Source organism: Rhinoraja longicauda, chromosome 39 (genome assembly GCF_053455715.1).
Source record: "Rhinoraja longicauda isolate Sanriku21f chromosome 39, sRhiLon1.1, whole genome shotgun sequence".
Lineage (NCBI taxonomy): Eukaryota > Metazoa > Chordata > Chondrichthyes > Rajiformes > Arhynchobatidae > Rhinoraja > Rhinoraja longicauda.
The window spans coordinates 17,064,851-17,082,350 of NC_135991.1; the positions used below are offsets into that span (position 1 = coordinate 17,064,851).

At 52.4% G+C, this 17,500-nt stretch overlaps 2 protein-coding genes across 2 annotated transcripts in view; one reads left to right on the forward strand and one right to left on the reverse strand.

The window, feature by feature from the left end:
- The window catches only part of LOC144611242 (uncharacterized), a 7,956-nt gene extending 5,036 nt beyond the window's left edge, over nt 1-2,920 (forward strand). Inside the window, exons 3-4 of the mRNA XM_078430285.1 lie at nt 471-647; nt 1,631-2,920. Coding sequence (XP_078286411.1) covers nt 471-647; nt 1,631-2,920 — 1,467 coding nt within the window. The remainder of the gene's footprint in view (nt 1-470; nt 648-1,630) is intronic.
- Nucleotides 2,921-10,156: 7,236 nt separating this feature from the next.
- Nucleotides 10,157-17,500, reverse strand: part of LOC144611249 (heterogeneous nuclear ribonucleoproteins A2/B1-like) — a 9,153-nt gene continuing 1,809 nt past the window's right edge. Inside the window, 11 exon segments of the mRNA XM_078430290.1 lie at nt 10,157-10,588; nt 10,887-10,952; nt 11,054-11,194; nt 12,091-12,137; nt 12,139-12,223; nt 12,768-12,836; nt 12,946-13,041; nt 13,638-13,730; nt 13,867-14,077; nt 14,644-14,790; nt 14,878-14,994. Of these exon segments, the coding sequence (XP_078286416.1) occupies nt 10,897-10,952; nt 11,054-11,194; nt 12,091-12,137; nt 12,139-12,223; nt 12,768-12,836; nt 12,946-13,041; nt 13,638-13,730; nt 13,867-14,077; nt 14,644-14,790; nt 14,878-14,994 (1,062 nt within the window). The 3' untranslated portion in view covers nt 10,157-10,588; nt 10,887-10,896.

Sequence of the window (17,500 nt, forward strand, 5' to 3'; positions counted from 1 at the left end):
TTTCCAAAACTCTCGCAAACTTTTCCAAACGTTCCAAAACTTTCCAAACCTTTCACAAACGTTCAAAACTTTCACAAACTTTCCAAAACTTTCCACAAAACTTTTCCAAAACTTTCACAAACTTCCGAAACTTTTCAAAACTTTCCCAAACTTTTCCAAAAGTTTCACAAACTTTCCAAACTTTCCAAATTTTTCCCAAACTTTCCAAATTTTTCACAAACTTTTCCAAAACTTTCACAAACTTTTCCAAACTTTCCGAAACTTTTCAAAACTTTCCCAAAACCTTCCAAAACTTTCCCAAACTTCCCACAAAACTTTCCAAAATTTTCCAAACTTTCGCCAAACTTTCCCAAAACTCTCGCAAACTTTTCCAAAACTTTCACAAAACTTTGCCAAACTTTCAAACTTTGCCAAACTTTCCCAAAACTTTTCCAAACTTTCACAAAACTTTCCCAAACGTTCCCCTACAGTCGTCTCGGAGACCGTCGGTGTGTCCGGGTTGGAACTGCGGAACGGGGCAAGGTTTTCCGATCCCCAACTTCCCGGAAAATCCCCGCGGGAACTTCCCGAAACTCCTGACTGCCCTCGAAGCAAATCCAGAGGTGGAAATAAATTGGCAAGAACTGCTGTCGCTGACAGAACTGGAGGTGAGAGGGCAGAGAGGGATAGGGGGGAGAGAGAGGGGGGGGGGAGAGAGAGGGGGAAAGATAGGAGGGAGAGTGAGGGGGAGAGGAGGGGGAAAGAGAGGAGGGAGAGAGAGGGGGAGAGAGAAAGGGGGGGAGAGCAGGGAGGGGGTTCATTTAAGTTTAGTTTAAGTTTATTTGTTTTGTTTAAGTTTATTTGTAACTTGTAGAGAGAGGGAGAGGGGGAGAGGAGAGAGAGGGAGAGAGGGGGGAGAGAGAGGAGGGGGAGAGAGAGAGAGGGGGAGAGAGAGAGAGGGGAGAGAGAGAGAGGGGGGAGAGAGAGGGGGAGAGAGGGGGTTTAGTTTAAAGTCATTAAAGTTTCGTTAACTTTAGTTTAGTTTAACATGTAGAGAGAGGAGGAGAGAGATAGAGGGGGAGAGAGAGAGGGGGGAGAGAGAGAGGAGAGAGGGGGGAGAGAGAGGGGGGAGAGTGAGGGGGAGAGTGAGAGGAGAGAGTGGAGAGAGAGAGGGGAGAGAGGGATGGGGAGAGAGAGAAGGGAGAGGGGGGAGAGAGAGAGAGGGGGGGGAGAGAGTGAGGGGGAGAGAGGGGGGAGAGAGAGGAGAGAGGAGGTGAGATAGAGAGAGGGGGGAGAGGAGAGAGAGAGGAGAGAGAGGGGGGAGAGAGAGAGGAGGGAGTGAGAGAGGGAGAGAGAGAGAGAGAGGGGGGAGAGGAGAGGGGGAGACAGAGGGGGGTTTCATTTAAGTTTAGTTTAAAGTTTTGTTTAAGTTGTTTGTAATTGTAGAGAGAGAGAGACGAGAGAGAGAGGGGGGAGAGAGAGGAGAGGAGAGAGAGGGGGGGGAGAGAGAGAGGGAGGGGGAGAGAGAGGGGGGAGAGAGAGGGAGAGAGAGAGAGAGAGAGGAGAGAGAGAGGGAGGGGGGGAAGAGAGAGAGGAGGGAGAGAGCTTCACTGTGTGTGTGTCTGACCCCATCTCTCTCTCTCTGTTTCAGGGCATAGATGAGCAGGCCTGTTACCCCCCACCGACCCACGCCCCCCCTCCCCCCGATTCCTGGCCCCCCTACCCCCCTCCCCCCCAACCCTGGGCAGCGGGAGGAGGGGAGTCGGACTCCGGCCTATCTCTGGACTCCAGCCCCGAGGCCTGGAAAGGGCCGGTCTCCCTCTCCTGGTGGTGCGGCCCACAGGCCTCGCTAGGCCCTGGTCCCACCAAGCCTGACCTGGGCCCCGGTTGCCAGCTGGGCCCGCCTCGACTCGAGCTAGGCCTGAACCTCCAGCTGGCCCCCAAGCCTGAGGCGAGCTTCGACCCCCAGCCTGAGTTAGCCCTGACCTCCCGCCTAGGCCTCAATTTCCAACCAGCCTCGAAGCTTCAGCTCGGCCCAATATCCAGGCTAGGCCCAGGCCTCGATCTGGACCTCCAGCCAGGCCTCCAGTCATTTCTAGGCTTCAACCTGCAGCTAGGCCCGGAGCCAGAGGTAGGCCTCAACTGTGAACCGGAGCTGGGGCCCGGGTTAGGCCTCAATCACCGAGCAGGCCCGAAGCCTGAGGTAGGCCTCAACTTTGAACTGAACCTGGGGCCTGAGTTAGGCCTCAATCGCCGAGCAGGCCCGGAGCAGGATGTAGGCCAGATGACTGAGGTAGGCCCGATCTCCAGACTAGGCCGGATTCCTGAGGTAGACCTCAACTGTGAACCGGACCTGGGGCTTGAGTTAGGCCTCAATCGCCAAGCAGGCTCGGAGCCGGTCTCCAGACTAGGCCGGATGCCTGAGGTAGGCCTCAACTGCGAGTACGAGCGATGCCGGAGAGGGGAGGACCAGTGCAGGAACGCGGCCTGCTCCAGGGACGATCGCCGGGCCCGGGCCCTGCGGATGCCGGTGGGGGCCGAGGCCCTGGTCAGGCTGCCCGTGGACGACTACAACGACCTGCTCTCCCGCCACCGTTTGAGCCCGGCCCAGCTCGCCCTGGCCCGGGATATCCGCCGCAGGGGCAAAAACAAGGTGGCCGCCCAGCACTGCCGCCGACGAAGGCTCGAGGGCCTAGTCAGGCTTCAGGGCGAGCTGGGAGGCCTGAGGCGGCAGCAGGCGCTGCTGGAGTACGAGAGGGAGGAGGTAGGCCGGGCACTGGACCAGGCCCGGGAGAGCCTGGACGAGCTAGGCCGAAGCCTCATCGCAGGCCTGAGGGACACCCGGGGGAGGCCCTACAATCGAGGGGAGGTGTCGCTGAGACTGGGGGAGGATGGGGCCTTGTTTCTGGTCAGGAGGGAGGGAGAGGGAGAGGAGGGGTGAGGGGGAAGGGACGGAGAACAGAACTATTGTACATGGATGTTTATATTAAATATATTTCTTTGCAAAAAAACGCCTTTGGGCCTTCATTAAGTTGCGTCACAGGTAGACGGATCTAGGAGCGCAGGTACGCAGTTCCCAGGTAGACAGGGAGTATCGTAGAGCAGAGAGGGATCTAGGAGCGCAGGTACACAGTTCCCAGGTAGACAGGGAGTGTTGTAGAGCAGAGAGGGGTCTAGCAGCGCAGGTACGCAGTTCCCAGGTAGACAGGGAGTGTCGTAGAGCAGAGAGGGATCTAGGAGCGCAGGTACACAGTTCCCAGGTAGACGGAGTATCGTAGAGCAGAGAAGGATCTAGGAGCGCAGGTACACAGTTCCCAGGTAGACAGAGTGATGTAGAGCAGAGAGGGATCTAGGAGCGCAGGTACGCAGTCCCCAGGTAGACAGGGAGTGTTGTAGAAGGATCTAGGAGCACAGGTACACAGGAAGTGTTGTAGAGCAGAGGGATCTAGGAGCGCAGGTACGCAGTTCCCAGGTAGACAGGGAGTGATGTAGAGCAGAGAGGGATCTAGGAGCGCAGGTACACAGTTCCCTTGAAAGAGAAGGATCTAAGAGCGCAGATACGCAGTTCCCAGGTAGACAGGGAGTATCGTAGAGCAGAGAGAGATCTAGGAGCGCAGGTACACAGTCCCCAGGTAGACAGGGAGCGTCGTAGAGCAGAGAGGGATCTAGGAGCGCAGGTACACAGTTCCCAGGTAGACAGGGAGCGTCGTAGAGCAGAGGGGTCTAGGAGCGCAGGTACACAGTTCCCAGGTAGACAGGGAGTGTTGTAGAGCAGAGAGGGATCTAGGAGCGCAGGTACACAGTTCCCAGGTAGACAGGGAGCGTCGTAGAGCAGAGAGGTGTCTAGGAGCGCAGGTATATAGTCCCCAGGTAGACAGGGAGTGTTGTAGAAGGATCTAGGAGCGCAGGTACACAGGAAGTGTTGTAGAGCAGAGAGGGATCTAGGAGCGCAGGTACACAGTTCCCAGGTAGACAGGGAGTGTCGTAGAGCAGAGGGATCTAGGTACAGTTCCCATGTAGACAGGGAGCGCCGTAGAGCAGAGAGGGATCTAGGAGCGCAGGTAGACAGGGCAGTCAAGAAGCCCTTCATCAGTCAGGGTGTTGAGTGTAGACGTTGGGAGGTCACGTTGCGGTTGTACAAGACGTTGGTGAGGCCGCACTTGGAGTGTTGTGTTCAGTGTTCCACCTGGGGACTGTGTACCTGCGCTCCTAGATCCCTCTCTGCTCTACGACACTCCCTCTCCACCTGGGGACTGTGTACCTGCGCTCCTAGATCCCTCTGCTCTATGACACTCCGTCTACCTGGGAACTGCGTACCTGCGCTCCTAGATCCCTCTCTGCTCTACGACACTCCCTCTACCTGGGGACTGTGTACCTGCGCTCCTAGATCCCTCTGCTCTACGACACTCCCTGTCTACCTGTGCTCCTAGATCCCTCTCTGCTCTACAACACTCCGCCTACCTGGGAACTGCGTACCTGTGCTCCTAGATCCCTCTGCTCTACTAATGGCACGTTGGCCTTTATGACAAGTGTCGAGTACAGGAGCAAGGAGGTCCTTCTGCAGTTGTACAGGGCCCTGGTGAGACCACACCTGGAGTACTGTGCGCAGTTTTGGTCTCCAAATTGGAGGAAGGACATCCTTGCTATTCAGGCAGTGCAGCGTAGGTTCACCAGGTTAATCTCTGGGATGGAAAGCAAACTCAACGCTACCATTTATTTCACGAGGGCTGGTGTACAAACACCAGGGCGTAACGCTGAGACTCTACAAGGCCAAGAAGGGTCTCAACCAGACCAGGTTAATCTCTGGGATGGAAAGCAAACTCAACGCTACCATTTATTTCACGAGGGCTGGTGTACAAACACCAGGGCGTAACGCTGAGACTCTACAAGGCCAAGAAGGGTCTCAACCAGAAAGGTCTCCGTTCTAAATGGCCGACTCCTTATTCTTAAAAGAATGTGGCCCCTTTGTTCTGGACTTCCCCCAACAATGGGAACATGTTTCCTGCCTCTTAACGTGTCCAACCACTTAATAATCTTGTACGTTTCGATAAGATCCCCTCTCATCCTTCTAAATTCCAGTGTATACAACCCTAGTCGCTCCAGTCTTTCAACATACGACAGTCCCGCCATTCCGGGAATTAACCTAGTAAACCTACGCTGCACGCCCTCAATAGCAAGGACGTCCTTCCTCAAACTAGATCAAAACTGCACACAGTACTCCAGGTGCGGTCTCACTAGGGACCTGTACAACTGCAGGACCTCTTTGCTCCTATATTGAACTCTTGTTATGAAGGCCATTGGCTTTCTTCACTGCCTGCTGTACCTGCATGCTTCCTTTCAGTGACTGATGCACTAGGACACCCAGATCTCGTTGTACGTCCCCTTTTCGTAACTTGACACCATTCAGATAATACTCTGCCTTCCTATTCTTACCACCAAAGAGGATAACCTCACACTTATCCACATTAAACTGCATCTGCCATGCATCCGCCCACTCACACAACCTGTCCAAGTCACCCTGCAATCTCATAGCATCTTCCTCACAGTTCACACTACCACCCAGCTTTGTATCATCTGCAAATTTGCTAATGTTACTTTTAATCCCTACATCGAAGAGTCATTAATGTATATTGTAAATAGCTGCGGTCCCAGCACCGAGCCTTGCGGTACCCCACTAGTCACTGCCTGCCACTCTGAAAGAGACCCATTTATCCCCACTCTTTGCTTTCTGTCAAAGAGTCGGGGATAAAGATACCATTGTTCTAAATGGGGAGAGCATCCAGAAGTTAGAGGTGCAAAAGGACTTGGGAACATTCCCAAAAGTTGTCAAATTGGCAGTAAAGAAAGCAAACTCAAAGCTACCATTTATTTCAAGCGGGCTGGTGTATAAAAACCAGGGTGTTAACGCTGAGACTCTATAAGGCCAAGGGTCTCAACCAGAAAAACCACCCATTCCTTCTCTCCTAGATGCTTGCCTGACCCACTGTGTTACTCCAGCATCTGTGACACCCTCTACAATGTGCTGGTCAGGCAGCACCTGGGGAGTATTGAAAGCAATTGTGGGCCCGTATCTGAGGGTGTGCTGAATCTGGAGAGGGTCCAGAGGTGGTTTACAAGAACGAGTGGGTTAACCGTTACCACGAGCGTTTGTCGGCACTGGGCCTGTACTCGCTGGAGCTTAGAAGAACGAGGGGAGGGGGACCTCATTGAAAGGAACTTCTGTAGCCAGAGGGTAGTGAATCTGTGGGATTCTTTGCCACAGACGGCTGTGGAGGCCACAAGTTGGAGAAGGCAGAGATGGATAGATTGCTGATCAGTGCGGGTGTCAGGGGTTGTGGGGAGAAGGGGGTTAGGAGGGAGAGATAGATCAGCCGTGATTGAATGGTGGAGTAACCCCTCAACCCAATCCAACTCAAACTAAACTACAGTAGGTCTCACCCCGGTCACTCCCTCCCCTCTCCTATCGGGGCACAAGTGTGGAGACGCACACCTCCAGATTCAGGGGCAGTTTCTTCCCGGCTGTTATCAGGCAACTGAACCGTCCTGCTAACCAACTAGAGAGCGGTCCTGACCTCCCGTCTGCCTCATTGGAGACCCTCGGAATATCTTTAATCGGGCTTGATTGTAATCATGTCCAGTCTTTCCGCTGACTGGATAGCATGCAGCGACAAAGCTTCTCACTGTACCTCGGTACACAGGGCAATGAATAAACTGAACTGGATTCACACAGGCACAGCGATGTTTCAGTTTTTTTTATTGGCAATATATACAAGTTACACAGACAGAAATAGAAACTGTACAACAGCTACAGGGGGAGAAAATACACAGTATTGAAAGTGGAGTAAACGCCCTCCACAGGAGGGGAGAGAGGGGGGGTGTGTGTGTCCATGTTTCACGGTAAACTTACAATATCCAAATCCATCAGCCATTCTCCTGTTGGGATAAGAAATGCGAGCGGGTTATGTCAATATATTTGCAGACGTATTAAACCCGCACAGAAACAGTCCCTTCAAAGTCCCGGCTCACCTCTGGAATTCACTGGGGTTTAGAAGGATGAGAGGGGATCTTATAAAGGACTGGACAAGCTAGATGCAGGGAAAATGTTCCCCATGTCGGGGAAGTCCAGAACCAGGGGCCACACAGTCCAAGAATAAAGGGGTCGGCCATCTGGAGTACTGTGTGCAGTTTTGGTCTCCTAGTTTGAGGAAGGACGTCCTTGCTATTGAGGCAGTGCAGCATAGGTTTCACCAGGTTAATCCCCGGGATGGCGGAACTGTCGTACGAGGAAAGATTGGGCTTGTATTCACTTGAGTTTAGAAGGATGAGAGGGGGATCTTATAGAGACGTGTAAAATTATAAAAGGACTGGACAAGCTAGATGCAGGACACATGTTCCCAATGTTGGGGGAGTCCAGAACCAGGGGCCACACAGTCTAAGAATAAAGGGGAGGCCATTTAAAACTGAGATGAGGAAAAAAACTCAATAGCAAGAATGTTCTTCCTCAAACTAGGAGGCCAAAACAGCACACAGTACTCCAGGTGCGGTCTCACTAGGACCCTGTACAACTGCAGAAGGACCTCTTTGCTCCTATACTCAACCCCTGTTGTTATGAAGGCCAACATTCCATTGGCTTTCTTCACTGCCTGCTGTACCTGCATGCTTCCTTTCAGTGACTGATGCACTAGGACACCCAGATCTCGTTGTACGTCCCCTTTCCTAACTGGACACCATTCAGATAATAATCTGCCTTCCTGTTCTTACCACCAATCGGCCCAGCTCACACTACCTGTCCAAGTCACCTTGCATCCACATCACACTGCCACCCAGCTTTGTGTCATCTGCAAATTTGCTGTTACTTTTAATCCCTTCATCTAAGGTAGATTTAGCTCTTAGGGCTAACGGAATCAAGGGATTATGGGGAGAAAGCAGGAACAGGGTACTGATTGTGGATGATTAGCCATGATCATATTGAATGGCGGTGCTGACTCGAAGGGCCAAATGGCCTCCTCCTGCACCTATTGTCTAGGTGATGCTCAACTGTAATCACGTAGTCTTTCCGCTGACTGGATAGCACGCAACAAAGCTTTTCCTTGTACCTCGGTACATGTGACAATAAACTAAACTAAACAGAGTATAGAACTTAATTCAGAATAGAATTTGGGAGGTATCACAAAATGCTGGAGTAACTCAGTAGGTCAGGCAGCAACTCAGGAGAGAAGGAATGGGTGACGTTTCGGGTCGAGACCCTTCTTCAGACTAAATTTGCGAGGTCATGTTGCAGTTGTAAAAGACAATACTAATGCTCAGGGCAAGTTGCCGTGTTGGAGGAAGGATGTCGTCGAGCTGGAAAGGCCGCGGAGAAGATTGACGAGGATGTTGCCAGGGCTCGATGGGCCTGAGCTACAGGGAGAGGTTGAGGCAGGCTGGGACTCTATTCCATGGAGCGCAGGAGGATGAGGGGCGATCTTAGAGGTGTACAAGATCACGAGGGGAATAGATTGGGTAGACGCAGTCTCTTGCCCAGAGTAGGGGAATCGAGGACAAAGGTTTAAGGTGAAAGGGAAAAGATTTAATAGGAACCTGAGGGGCAACGCTTCTACAGAGGGTGGTGGGTGTATGGAACGAGCTGCCGGAGGAGGTGGTTGAGGCTGGGACTATCACAACACTTGGACAGGTACATGGATAGGATGGGTTTGGAGGGATATGGGCCAAACGCGGGCAGGTAGGACTAGTATAGACGGGAGTGTGGGCAAGTTTTCACACTATTACTGTGACTCCCAGAAAGTGGTGCCACAGGTAGACAGGGAGTGTTGTAGAGCAGAGAGGGGTCTAGGAGCGCAGGTACAGTCCCCTGAAAGTGGCGTCACAGGTAGACTGGGAGTGTTGTAGAGCAGAGAGGGATCTAGGAGCGCAGGTACACAGTTCCCAGGTAGGCAGGGAGTGTTGTAGAGCAGAGAGGGATCTAGGAGCGCAGGTACACAGTTCCCAGGTAGGCAGGGAGTGTTGTAGAGCAGAGAGGTATCTAGGAGCGCAGGTACACAGTTCCCAGGTAGACAGGGAGTGTTGTAGAGCAGAGGGTGGGGACAGGTGTAGATGGGGCAAGTTTCCAACGTACCTGGAGAATAAAGACGCATGGACCACCGCACAAAACGGGCAAACACACACACACACGCGTGTTCCCAGCAGGCGTCTAGATCACATCTGAAAGGAACACAACAAACAGTCAGCTTTCCCCTTTGCTCAGAGAAGGGGAAATCTCGGTACCGAATTCTCCCGGTATTGATTTTTTTTTTTTTTTTAAACAGAGATATATGTATATAAAAGAAATAAGACGTAAAACCAGCCTTACCTATGAAAGAAACAGCCCTGCCTGTCTGAGGCTGCGCTAGTCCTGATTTAGATGCTAGTAAATAAAGCTGGCCTCTGCTGCTGCTGCTCCTGACTCCGTGTCTCCGATTTTGGTAGTCAAAGGCTCTCTCTCGCGGTCTCTAGACTAGACTCCTCTCCTCTCCTCCTCTGCTGGTCGTCTGCGAGTATACTTGTCGGTAAAACCTTCTGCCTTGCTGTCTATCCCAGGCGGCCGGGGGGAGGTGCGTGTGGACACACACACAGACACGCACGCACAAACACACACACACAGAAGCACGCTCCCCTCCCTCGATCTCACAGGAGGCAAAGCTCCTCGATTTCTCTCCTGCAGTCAAACTGGTCTGACTACACCAGCGATCGTTCTGCCGCTACGAAACGGAAACAGGAGGGGGGAAAAAATGGGATGGTGGACAGGGGAAATGGGGCAGGGTTACTGAGTGGGGAGGGAGGAGAAGCAGGACTGTGCCCTCCTCTCCACCCCCCACCTACGCTGACCGTGAGCGCTCTCTGCCTCCCCTATGTGGGCTGGGGGCTGTGTTGGGGACAGTGCTGGGGTTATTCTCTCTGGGCCACCCTAGGTGTGTTCGGCAAGCAACGGACTGTGCTCTGCCCCGGGGCGTTTGTGATCAAAGCCGACTCCAAGGGCCAGCTGCTTCGAGAGGGTGTGGGTCAGACAGCATCTGTGGGGTGGAGTCCCTGGCCTGTAGGTGGGTGGGTGTTGGTTTAGGAGTGGGGGGGGGGGGGGTCGGGTCAGACTGCAGGGGTTGTAAAACGGCTTTCAAACAAGACACACTGCCTGCAGTACGGGTAAATGGAAAGTTTTGTTTTATTCTGATTCATGATCACAACTAATACATTTAATATACCACTTGAAAACTGGAGCAATAAAATCGAGAAGAGAGAAAAAAAAAATAAGTCCGTCTAAGTATAGACTCGCTGGAATGTTTTTCCGTTTTAACACTTCCAGAAGGGGAAGGGGAAAAAAAGTCACCAACTATAAAATAACCTGTTCAACAGTTTATCAAAATATCACAGTCCTTAAAGCAGATAACCATGCACGTGGGGTTCATGTTTTCTTTTTTTTCCGATTAAAAGTTCATGAGATCAAACACTGACTTTTCTGACTAAAAAAAAAAGACATTTTCTTCCGGTAGCAGTTGTGCCCTGTGCTTGGCTGAGAACCTGCTGTCTCTCCCTGTCACAATCTCCTGGCTCATCCTCTCCTGCTAAGTATGTTTTCCTGTTGAACAACATGGGATAGAATCATTATACCGTGCATTTCCTAAAACACGTTTTTCTTTTATAAACATAAAAGCGGAGGCAACCAACCACCACCAATAATAACAGATCATCCATCACCCTACAGAGGCAGTGCCCCTCCCACTCCACACCCACCCCCCCTCATCCCCAGTCAACACTGGCAGCATGGAACCCCTCCCTCTCTGTCCCAGGCTAGCCCTCTGCTACCCCACCACCCCGCGTCCCTCCCTCCCTCTCCCCCCCCCATCCTGCCCGCAGCGGCCCCTCCACAAACGCACCTGCACCAATCTAGAACCTCCGCCCATAGGAGCTGCCGCCACCACCACTGGAGCTTCCGTAGTTACCTGCGGGGGTGGGGAGCAGAGCGGTGAAGGTGAGATGGCAGCGCATCAACCCCCCAACCCTTCCTCCCCCCCACCCCCCTCCCGCACCGGTACACACTCACCTCCGTACGGGGCGTTAGAGCTGCGGCCACCGTAGCCCCCGCTGCCTCCACCCCCCTTCATGGGGCCGTAGTTAGACGACTGGTTGGGGTAGTTGCCAAAGTCATTGTAGTTGCCTCCACCGCCACCACTTCCAAAGTTGCCTGGAGACAGAGAGGGGGACGGGGAGTTACACAACAGCGATGGGGAAAACACCACAGCTCAACAGCACGGTGAATGGAAGGAGTGCAGCACACACCAGCCACTGGCAGTGTGCAACCACAGTGCAGCACACACCAACCAGCCACTGGCAGTTTGCAACAAGTGCAGCACACACCAGCCACTGGCAGTGTGCAACACTGCAGCGCACAACAGCCACTGGCAGTGTGCAACAACACTGCAGCACACACCAGCCACTGGCAGTGTGCAACAGTGCAGCACACACCAGCCACTGGCAGTGTGCAACAGTGCAGCACACACCAGCCACTGGCAGTGCGCAACAGTGCAGCACACCACAGCCACTGGCAGTGTGCACCAAGTCTTACCGGTGCACCGAGGTACAGCAAAGAATATTTGTTGTGTGTTATCCAGTCAGCGGAAAGAAGTGCAGTTGGCGAGAGGCGGTTCAGTTGCCTGACAACAGCCGGGAAGAAACTGCCCCTGAATCTGGAGGTGTGCGTCTCCACACTTCTGTACCTCTTGCACGATGGGAGAGGGGGGGGGGATGGGGGAGTGACTGGGTCCTTGATTCTGCTGCTGGCCTTGCCGAGGCAGCGTGAGGTGTAGGGAGGTTGGTTTGTGAGCGTGATGGTCTGGTGGGAGGAGGTTGCTTTGTGAGGGTGATGGTCTGGAGGGAGGAGGTTGCTTTGTGAGGGTGATGGTCTGGAGGGAGGAGGTTGCTTTGTGAGCGTGATGGTCTGGTGGGACGTGCTGGTAACGGGTCAGGTGTAACTGAGACCAGACAGACGGCAGAGAGCCGTGTCCCGCGTGGACATCGCTGGGGGGGGGGGGGAGATGGAGCTCGTGTCCACGGGCGTGTATAGACGAGGCAGACACTCACCACCACCGAAGCCGCCGTTGTAGCCGTCAAAGCCGCCGCCACCGCCCCCCTCCGCTGCCGTAGCCGCCCCCTCCTCCGCCACCGCCCTGGTTGGCGTAGGTGGGGCTGCCGCCGTAGCCTGGACCCCCCCCGGCTGCCACCGTATCCACCGCCGCCATAACCACCACCGCCTGCTGCAGGAGAGAGAGCGGGTCACGGGAAGCAGCAAACAAGAGGCAACAGCAGTGAAAGCAGGGCCCCCCCCTCCGGGAAACGGCAAACAAGTCCCCAACAGCAGTGAAAGCAGGGCCCCCCACCCCCCAGGACACCGGGCTAGAACCAAGAGCCCCTCCCCGACCCAGGACTAGAGCCCAGAGCAGCCCCCCCCCCCCCCGCTGTAACCCCCCCGCCTGCTGGAGGAGAGAGGGCGAGTGATGGGAAGCAGCAAACAAGTCCCCAACAGCAGTGAAAGCAGAGTCCCCCTGCCCTGGACAGCGGGCTAGAGCCAAGAGCAGCCCCTCCGGACTAGAGTTGAGAGCAGCCCCTCCTCTCCCTCCCCAGGTCACCCGGCTAGTCAAGAGCAACCTCCCACCCCCCACCCGGGACACCAGGCTAGAGCAACCCCCCCCTCCCCACCCCGGGCTAGAGTAGTGACCAGCCCCCCATCCCCCCCCCGGAGAGCGGGCACTCACCATCACCAAATCCGTTGTATCCATCGCCGCATCCCCCGTAGCTGCCACCTCCTCGTGACCCGCCACCAAAGCCACCTGGAGTGAGGAACAGGAGGTTAGTGACGCAGTCTCTCTCTCTCTCTCTACCCCCCGCGGCCACCAACTCCCACCGTCAGCACAGCCTCCACGCCCCGTCCACGCTCACCTCGGCTGTTGAAGTTCCCGCCTCCACCGCGGCCGCCAAAGTTGCCCCCGGACTGGGTGAAGCTCGCACGGCCAAAGTTGCCCGAACTGCCCCGACCTGCCGTCCAATAGGAGAGGAGTTTACACAGTGGGACCAGACACGTGAACCACCTCCCCTCGCCCGTCTCCACACCCCAGGCACATCAAGCACGGGCTCCACACCGAGCGAGCTTCCTCTCACATATCTATTACCCCCCCCCCCCCGAATCGTCGATAAGAAATATTCTTATCACCTACCCCATTCCTGCATCATTTTCTATTCCTTGGAGCGCAGGAGGATGAGGGGTGATCTTATAGAGGTGTACAAGATCACGAGGGGAATAGATCGGGTAGACGCACAGAGTCTCTTGCCCAGAGTAGGAGAATTGAGGACCAGAGGACATGGGTTCAAGGTGAAGGGGGAAAGATTTAATAGGAACCCGAGGGGCAACTTTTCCACACAGAGGGTGGTGGGTGTATGGAACGAGCAGAGCTGCTGGAGGAGGTAGTTGAGGCAGGGACTATCCCAATACTGTTTCCACACCATACGAGTCTGGGAGGATGGAGTGGGGATAGGAGGCGGTGAGGAGAGTGGGAGTTCCCACACTGCATCAATCTATGACCCTGATGGTGCCGGCTCGTGTCTCTGAGCTGGAGTGTAAGCTGGTGTCTCACCTCTCTGGTTCATGCCAGAGTTCTGCATCTCCTCCCGTGACAGCGCCTTCCTCACCTCGCAGTTGTGCCCGTTGACCGTGTGGTACTTTTGAACTGCAAGAGAAGCCGCCGGGTTAGAAGGCAAGGCCGGCCACCCCCCAAACTCCCACCCACCCACATCTCTCCCCGACTCCAACCCAACCACATCTCTCCCCGCCTCCCCCCCGACCTCGCCTCTCCCGGCGCTCACCGACTATCTTGTCGACGGCGTCGTGGTCGTCGAAGGTGATGAAGGCAAAGCCCCGCTTCTTGCCGCTCTGGCGATCGGTCATCACCTCCGTCACCTCGATCTTGCCGTACTTCTCAAAGTAATCGCGCAGGTGGTGCTCCTCCGTGTCCTCCTTGATGCCGCCCACAAAGATCTTCTTCACCGTTAGGTGTGCCCCGGGACGGGTGGAGTCCTGAGGGGAGGACGGGACGGAACAGCGTCACACACAGAGGACCCGCAACCGAGCAAGGACGCGCGGGCTCTGGAGAGGTTTACAAGAACCATCCCAGGAACGAGTGCTTTAACCTATGATGAACGTTTGACGGCACTAGGCCTGTACTCGCTGGAGTTCAGAATGAGGGGAGACCTCATTGAAACTTTACACTCAATAGTGAGCGGCCTGGACAGAGTGGATGTGGAGAGGATGTTTCCACTGGTGGGAGTGTCTCGGACCAGAGGGCACAACCTCAGAATTAGAAGACGTTGAGGGGGAATGTCTTATAGTCAGAGGGCGATGAATGTGTGGGATTTATTGCAGTGGAGGCCACAAGTCAGTGAATATGTTTACGGCGCCAAAGTAATAGGTTTCCTCCCGCACTCCAAAGACGCGCGTAGTGCGAGTGTCGGATAGTGTTAGCGTGTGGGCATCGCTGGTCGGCATGGGCTTGGTGGGGACGGGCCCGTGAGGCAATGTTCTTTACAAAGTCTGCAGCTGTAAACGGGACTGTTAATCAGCCAGCTGGGGAGGGGGTGACCCACCTCTCTGGACACGGCACGTTTTGGCTCCACGACTCGACCGTCCACCTTGTGGGGGCGCGCCCCCATTGCCCCGTCCACCTCCGACACACAGGAGTAGGTGACAAAGCCAAAGCCCCGGGACCGCTTGGTGTTGGGATCCCTCATCACCTGTGGAGACAAGCAGAGGGGGCGTGAGGCACGAGGAAGGGCGAGGCTCCGCGTGCCGGCGTCCACGGGATACAGACAGACACTCACCACGCAGTCCGTCAGGCGGCCCCATTGCTCAAAGTGGTTGCGTAAGCTGTCGTCTGTCGTCTCGAAGCTCAGGCCGCCGATGAACAGCTTCCGCAGCTGCTCCGGCTCCTGCGAGTCCTCCAACAGGAAAAAATGAAACAACTTTAGTAATTCACGTTTAATACCACTGGCTAAACGACAGCACGACAATACCGGCTAAACTACTTCCTCACTCCCTGAGCTGGCAATGAACAGGGACGGGCGTTGATGGCAGGCGAGAGCAGCTGGATCATCGCTGACGGTTTAGCTTGTCATGTGTATGGAACTACAATGAAAAGCTTTTTGTTGTGCGCTATCCAGTCAGCGGAAGACTAGACCTGCCTCTCGCTCCCTGCCAACCCAGATCACCCATTCCTCTCTCCGGAGACGCTGCCTGACCCGCTGAGCCACTCCAGAACATTATGGGCATCTCTGGAGACCCTTCTTCAGCCTGAAATTGGGGTGGGATACTGAAGGAGCAGCTAACGTGACAGGGTCTGCCCGTGAGCGATCATATACAAAGGGAAGAAGTGACGGCCATCTTGAGAGGGACATGTGCCCCTATTACACACAATATGAGGGGGGGGGGGGAGATGGTGGCCGTCTTGAGGGCAAATCATCCTGCCACCATCTTGAGCGAGTCGCTCGTGGGAACAGGCGGTATTTTGAGCAGGTCGGAGAGAGACAAAATACTGCCAGCCTGAGGAAGTCACTGAAGGGACAGCGGCCATTTTGAGCAGGTCCCCTCCCACCCTGGCAGACATCTTGAACAGGTCTCCCACCCCCTGTCACGGCATCTTGTGTGGGTCTCCCCCCCCGCTCCCCAACACAGGAGCAGCCATTTTGAGCAGGTCTCCCCAGAGCTGCCATCTTGAGCAGGTCAGGCCGCCCTGCACCCCGCCATCTTAAGGAAGGGGAGGACGGAGAGTCGGCCATTTTAAGCGGGTCTTTGTGTCGTCTTCAGGGCGGAGAGGGAGCAGTGCCATTTTAAACAATAAATAAAAACCAAATCACAAATCAAACTCTTCATTTAACTTATAAACACTTTAATTAAAAAAACCTTCGCACTGGATTAAAATATAAAACACCAAAGCATTTAAAATCTAAAGACACAAAACCCTCATGCACCTAATTTACAAAAAACCCACACTAAATTAAAAACAAAACCTCGGAAACATTCTTTTAAAATCGACTTTAAAAAATTAAATTAAACAAAAAACCGTGGAAACATTAAATAATAAAAATAAAAAAACCTCCGAAGCATTAAAATAAAATCACCTCTGAAACATTAAATAAAAATGTACCTTAAAAACCAAATAACAAAAAATACCACGGGAAATAATAATAATGAAACTTAAGTTAAGACTTTTAAAGCAAAAAACCTGGGGGGGGGGGGGGAGCCTTTAAACAAGAAATAAAAATAAAATAAGAATGAAGGGGGGGGGGGGGGCGTTGAGACCTTTTAAAGTAAAAAATAAAATAAATAATAAAATACAAATGAACCCGAGGGGGAGGAGTTAAGACCTTTTAAAGCAAAAATTAAATTAAAAAAATTAACCCGGGAACGCGCGCATTTAGACGTTTTAAAACAGAAACAGAATTAGAAATAAAAATAAAATTAGAATGAACCCGAGGGGGGGGGGGGGGGGGAGAGAGAAGTTAAGACTTTTAAACAATAAATAAATAATAATAAAAACAAAATAAACAAAAAAACAAAATAAAAAACTAGGCGGGCGCTCGTTAAGACCTTTTAAAGCAATAAAGACATTTAAAACAATTTAAAAATGAGACTTTAAGTTAAGACTTTTAAACAAAAAATAAATGAAATTAACCCGAGGGGGCGCGTTAAGACTTTTTAAAACAATAAATAAAATAAGAGTGAACCCGGGGACACGACACGAGCGTTAAGACTTTTAAACAAGAAAGAAAATAAAAATGAAGGGAACAGAGCAGAGCGCGTTAAGATCGTTTAAAACAATAGATAAATAAATAATGAGAATGAACCCGAAGGGGGGGGGGCAGTTGAGGCCTTTTAAACAAAAAAAGATCAATACAAATTAACCGGGGGGGGGGGGGGGTTAATGATAATAATAATTATAACGCATCACATTTATATAGCGCTTTTCAAACACTCAGGGATTTCTAGAACATAGAGAATTGAATAAATAGATAAATAAGTAAACGGAATAAGACGTTTTAAAACAAAAAATAAAACGAGCGCGTGTTAAGATGTTTTAAGATAAATAAAAATAATGATAATAATAATAAAAATGAACCCTGAGGGAGAAGTTAAGACTTTTAAACAATAAAATAAATAAATAATAAGATGGAGGGGAGGAGTTAAGACGATTTAAAACAATAAACAAAATAAAATTTAGAACGATGGGGGAAGTTAAGACGATTTAAAACAATAAATAAGAATAAAATTGACCAGGTGAACGCGAGTTAAGACTTTTAAACAACAAATAAAATAAAAATTAGAACGAGGGGGGAGTTTAAGACCTTTATAAAACAAGAAAGAAATATAAATAATAGAATTAAAATGAAGTGAAGTCTTTTAAAACAAAGAATAATTGAATTTAAAATGAAAACTAGGGGGGAGGGG